Here is a 6000-nt window from a genome sequence, read left to right as displayed (position 1 = left end):
TCTTATTTTAACCAGGCAAATCCAACCAGACTGCAAAATATCCATCACGGTAATTGGGTGTCACTCTTGGAGAGTGCCGGAAAGCAGAAGAGAAAGAAAACAGATCTCAAGTAAATTATTTGCACCAAAGAGTTATGCAAAGCCTCTGAGGAGTTCAGGCACGTACATTGATTTTATTTTATGTGTTATTTGTAGCCTACTGACCTCTTCAAGGTAACTAAATCCCACTCTGCTGAGGTGTCTCTGTCTCTACACAGGTACCCATCTGTAACTCCACCAATGACTCCCAGAAAGGGTGACAGTCAGCTAAAAGATCTCAAATTTGCAGTTACTCTACGTAACATCTAAGAAGTGCTGTAAGTGCCAAACCCTACCATGTGAAATCAACATGGGTAAGATCCAAACCCTGAAGAAACACCCACACTCTTCTGACTTAGACCACTGTCAGGGTGCCAGAAAACAGCTGCAGCCTTAAAGAGAGTTAGGTGCCAGACCTCATATCTCACATCTGGTTCTCCACAGATGGCAAACACAAAGGAGAACTGCCACACAGGCAGTGGCTCAGGCAAGGAGCTCACATGGGATCACTACAGTGGCCTTAGCAACTGAGCATTCAACAGCAGCACTGCAAACATCTGCCAACACCTTCAGGTGCTGTCTGCACATCCACAGGCTCAGGCACAGACACAGGGCTGTACACGACATCAGCTACCAGGCAACATCAAATTTGATGCCAAAGGTGCCAAGAGCAGGAGAGGGTGGAAGCTGCCCTAATGGATGGGGAATGCAAATCCCAGGGCATGGATCTGCTCACAAGGATTGCATCACAGCAGAGAGCAGCAGGGGACCTCCATAGCTCCTGCAGCCAGCAGAATGCCAGTTCAGGCATTTCCATGTCTTCTCCTGGCTGGCAAACCAGGCTCCATTCCTTCCCCACAGCTGTAGGCACACAGGCACAGGAGCACTGTCACCATGTGTCACACTTGCTGCTATCCCTCACCAGAGACACAGTTCTAAGGCTCACTCCAGAAGCAGAGTGTGTGACAACAGCGCTGTTCCTGTGGGGTGTTTGTCCAGGCTGGCCTCTGTCCTGGTGCAGGTGGCCCCAGGAGAAGTAGAGTTGGCATCCTGTAGTACACCAGCAAGAGCAATCCCTCTTGCTCTAGCAAAAGGGAAGCAAAGATGAAATCTGTAAATTTTACTTACCATGGTGAGCTATTAAGATCTCAATAACTACTTTTTCTCTGTCAATCTGGTATGCTGCAGTCTTCATGCAGAGGAGCCTAGCAGCTGAGATTCCAGTTTCACTTTCGCTAAAGTAACAAGGGATTTTTTAGACTTTCCCATCCAAATACAGGAAAAACCCTAGTTCTAGCATGAAGCCAGGTTTCACATCTAACTTGGGTCTTTTATAGAGGTTTGTATCAATAATCTTAAAGTGTCTCTATGTTCTGGAGGTGACCTGAACTACTCTCAAATGCTCAGGATGCTTCTATTTCCTCTGGCACCTCTGTGTGACCCCAACCTGCAGTTCACAAAACAGTCATTGTTGTGTTGTAAGGAAAATGAGATAGTTCTAAACACACACTGCTTTATGTTTGTCTCTCCAGGTTCTTAGGGTAAATCCAAAGGCTAAGTCTCCTTCAAGTCTCAGCATCCTGTCAGGGCCAGAGGAATGTCACAGTAAGTATAAATATTGTTGGATCAAGTATACTAAGCCTCCTAAAGCCCCTGTCTCCATCCTGCCCTGTTTATTTTTCCCCACACACTAGGTAAAAGCAGAGAGCCACCAGTGTTTTTCTGTCTATTGGCTCCTCAGCCAGTGCAGTCTCTTATAATCATTCAGTTCACTAGAGTTACACCACTTTAATTCAGTCTTATCTACTGACACTCAAAGAGCGGGTTACATATGTTTTAAATTATTATTTGTAGCATTCTAGAAATATTTTACAAGGATCAGCTCAGGCTCATCTTCAGCAAGTGTCTAAGAGGCAAGGGTCAGCATGAATATCAAGGTCTGGACCCTAAGCTTTCTGGCTTGGAACATTTCCTAGTCAGAATTGCCAAGAATTGATGGAGCAGGTGACAGGGCTGGAGATGCCCAAGGGGCTACCACAGTTATGCTTCAAAGATTCACTTCAGAACAGAGAGCTGGACTAGAGCACTTTTGTGGCCAAGGGCTGGAGAAGTCAGAACACCTAGGGACAGATCCACATCTTAAGCCAGGCTGGGAAAGAAAAAGATGAAAACATGGGTTATTTAAAAAATAAGGTTATAAGAAGAAGGCCAGTGTCACAGCAAAACAAACCCAAACACTTCAGTTGCACATTTATATGCAAGACACATAGTTCTAAAGCTAAATGAGACAGAGATGAGTGCACATCAACACTTCACCATGGAATAAGGACATATCTTGCACTGCAAATATTTGATAATCTCAAAACTGCCTTTCTTGCTCTACAGAGACTTAACTGGCCTTACAACTTCTGTGACAGCTGAGCCTTAACACAGGATATCAGGAGAGAGTAGAAAAAATCCTGCTCATTTCTGTACATTCAGCCTCACTGTAACAACCACAGACATGACATGAGCCAGGGAATTCCAGACCTGGGATCAGCTAAACCAGGTCAGGATCACTGTAGAAGGGGACAGCTACTGGCAGCAGCACTGATCTTTACATAAAGGCTGCAAGATGTGAGCAAGTAATTGGCTTAAAGCTCCAAGCGACATTTACAGGTTATCAGCTCCTCTTCCCACTAACTTGGTGTCTGCAGGCCAGGGAGTTGTTTCCTCTTGAAGCACCTGAGTGGAGGAGACTCTCCATGTGGTATTTACTAGCCCAGAGCATGAAGAGCAGATAAAACACTCTGAATCTTCTTCAAAGTAAAGTGCCAGCAACACAGCCAGGTTTCTGCATGTGAAAAACTCAGTCTATAAAAATCTCTTCTCTTTGCCATCTAGATGCAGAGTCCCTCTCTGAGCCTGACTGGGTCTGCCTATGGAACCACACCTGTGTTTACAAAGGTAAAGACCATAAGTTGTCTGAACAACACAACTTGTCCTGCAACTACCAGCACTAGACTTTGCATTTTTTTCTTCCATCAGAAGGTATTTCTAGGCTGGAACATTGGTTCATTTACAATTCAAAAAAGCCAGCATACTTTGTTAGCTATGCTATCAAACTAATATCTTAATTGGTAAACGATCCAGACAGACAGAACCACTTATAGGAATTCATCTCATTTATTTCCTGCAAAGGAGGCTGAAGTGGAAATCTCACACTGTAACCGCCCTTATTACATTGCATCCAGTGGAATAGATGTTTTTCCTGCATTTGTATCTTTATTTAAATGCACAAGCGAGGCTTTAATGAGCACTGGCCTTCTGGTGAAAAAACTTCCACTCACAACCCACTGCAACTGCATTTAGAATTCAAGCAATTATTGTAAGTAAAATTGAAAGTACAGGCAAGACCATCTTCCTCACCAAAGGGTGTATCATTTCTTAATAAATGCTCCAATGGGGAAATACTTAGATAAGACATTTAACACAAATATTTTCTCCTCCAGGGTCTACAAAACATAAGAGCTACCAAGGGTCAGTTGGTGGTATTTGAGTGTCGCATTCACTCCACACCCACCCTGCAGGTTCACTGGTACAGGGAATATGATCAGATTGTGGATTCTGCTGATTTCCGAATACTGCGGAAAAGTAGGTGTTGCTGCACTTTATGTACAGATTTTTCTGGGGACAGGGATAAGACAGGATTGAGAACTGCTATAAAAATCAGATCATTCATGGAAGCAGAGTTAAGTTTACAGTATCAGATGACCCAAAGTCACAGGCTGCCGCACAGTCTGCACTTCCTCTGGCAGTGCATGAGTGGGTCAGGCACAACAGGGGAGATTCCAGGCTGTTAGTTATTAATGACAGCCCTACTGAGCCATGGAGGCATTATCACCATATACCAGAACTACTGATGAGCTCAGGGCAAAAAGAGCATAACCTTATTTCAAGCAATTTCTTATACTCCCAGGCATGCAGTCAGAGCTCCAGAGGCCCAAACCCACAGCAACCAACTCCAAAGTCAGTAGAGCTCTTTGCGCATCATCTCAATGGAGAGGTGTTTGTATCACCAGGTTCCCCCACCACACCTGAGCTTTCCCTATCCAGATACTATTCCTTGTGATGGACAGAAAGGGAGATGGTTCTCTTGTAACCAGGGTGACAGCTGAGGTGGGAAAGGGAGTGAGGGCTGAAGAGTTTGGTTTTTTCCACTCTGACATTATAATAATTTAAATTCTTTCTCTCTTATCTTGAGCAGAGGCTTGTTCTTCAGCAGTTCCTGGTAAGTACACTGTGCATTTTTTGTTAGACTCCTCCCCACTCTCAGTACTTCCCACCTCATCCAAAATAAAACAATAATGTCCAAAGCTAGCCAGAAGACAATAGTCAGTCAGGCCAAGAGCTTTCAAGTTCTTAATTTTGCTGCAGGCACCCAAAAGGCCTTGATTTTTTTCCACAACACTTGGGAAAAGGTATCAATCTTTTTACATTCAGCCAATGAAGAGAACCTTGTGCTAAGAGAAAGCATATCAACCATTCTGACCTATAATCTTTTAAATTTGTGCAAGAAAAGAGAGAATTCAGAAAAAAAAAAAAAAACAACAAAACAAAACCAGCAAAAAACAAACAAACAAAATACCCACCACAAAAAATGTGCAGTGTTTCATTAATGTCACAGAAAGAGTCTTCTTTAATCTTGCTTCTTCTAAACCCCTTGACTTCCTATGCTCTCTACATCACTTTTTTGCACTTTATTAGTGCCAATCCCCATCACTAAGTAAAGAGTCATGAAAAGAGCAGTTCCTACAGGTTAACATTTGCCTCTTGTGGTACATTATGCCTGAATCTCTTATTTCAGAGGAAGTCTGCACCCTGGTTATTACAGAAGCTTTTCCAGAAGACTCTGGAATATTTAAATGTGTTGCTGAAAATGAATTTGGGTCTGCAGCATCCAGTGCACATCTCTCTGTTTCCCCAGGTAAGCATATGAATTTCTGTGTTGAGCAACTAAGCACACAAGAATTTGCTGCTGCTCAACATCAGACAGAATCACAGATATTTCCCAAGCCTACAAACAATTTCGTAGGCTCAAGAGAAGAGAAATGCCCCAAAAATGCAGTCTGCTTGGGTACCTCTCAAAGCTGGATGCAAGTTGTTCTGTGTTTTTACTTTTGGTCCCTCTTCTCCCTGGGTCAAAGATGACAAGGTGGAGATGCTGTTCCCTCTCTCAGAGGAGTCTCATCCCTAAGATTCATCCCTCTGGGGTTCTTGGCCCAACATATTGGCTGTGTGTATATCTTGTTTATAGTACTACCTGACCTGTTTGGTTCATGCTGGAAGCCATCTGCAACCAGAATAGCACCTGGCATGTACCCAGAGCTCACCAGCCCTGGCCAGAAGTCAGGTTTGGCTTATGCAGCTGGGCAGGTTTCAGTCTGTGCAGAGCAGAATGAGCCTCATCCACCTGCTCACGTTCCAGTTTCCCATCCCCTGTTATTGTAGTGCTGTACTGGTGAGCCACCACTGCTTCCTACCTGACATGGGGACAATTCTACTTCCAGGAGCTAAAGAGCTGGAAACCTTTGGAGGTGCTGCCCCCAGGCCAGCTATGCAGGTCACCTTGAAGAAGCCCACCCTCCCCAGGAACAGCCAGGCAGGAGCCAAGGACCGTGGGGCAGCTGCTCTGCCATCCTACAGCCCAGAGAGCCCCGGGCTGGGCACCCGAGCAGCAGCCACAAGCTTTAGTCAGAAGAACTCCAAGAGCCAAGCTGAAGACTTCCATGGAGTTTATGAAAATTCACCTCAGGCTTCACCTCTGCGGTAAGACAGAGAAACAATTACATCCCTGGGTCAGCTTTTTACAACACTTAAGGAATGAACAGTCCAGTGATCCCAGCTGCACACTCCAGTGCACCTTACCCTGACAGGGATCAT

The 6000-nt window shown here is 44.6% G+C and overlaps 1 protein-coding gene across 1 annotated transcript; it reads left to right on the top strand.

Moving 5' to 3' along the window:
* The first annotated feature begins 272 nt into the window (after nt 1-272).
* LOC131584235 (palladin-like) lies at nt 273-5890 on the top strand. Its single transcript, XM_058849136.1, has 7 exons — nt 273-356; nt 1611-1683; nt 2962-3024; nt 3570-3711; nt 4325-4348; nt 4925-5044; nt 5628-5890. The coding sequence occupies exons 3-7, from the start codon at nt 2962-2964 to the stop codon at nt 5888-5890; spliced, it is 612 nt and encodes a 203-aa protein (XP_058705119.1). The 5' UTR covers nt 273-356; nt 1611-1683.
* Nucleotides 5891-6000: the final 110 nt, after the last annotated feature.

This window comes from Poecile atricapillus, chromosome 13, assembly GCF_030490865.1.
Source record: "Poecile atricapillus isolate bPoeAtr1 chromosome 13, bPoeAtr1.hap1, whole genome shotgun sequence".
Lineage (NCBI taxonomy): Eukaryota > Metazoa > Chordata > Aves > Passeriformes > Paridae > Poecile > Poecile atricapillus.
Note: the sequence above shows the minus strand (reverse complement) of the source record. Positions and strands in the feature narration are given on the sequence as shown.

Coding starts and splice junctions, on each gene's coding strand:
- LOC131584235 (XM_058849136.1), top strand. CDS start 2,962: ATGCAGAGTCCCTCTCTGAGCCTGACTGGGTCTGCCTATGGAACCACA. Junction 3,712..4,324: donor TTTCCGAATACTGCGGAAAA/GTAGGTGTTGCT, acceptor TATCTTGAGCAG/AGGCTTGTTCTTCAGCAGTT. Junction 4,349..4,924: donor TTGTTCTTCAGCAGTTCCTG/GTAAGTACACTG, acceptor CTCTTATTTCAG/AGGAAGTCTGCACCCTGGTT.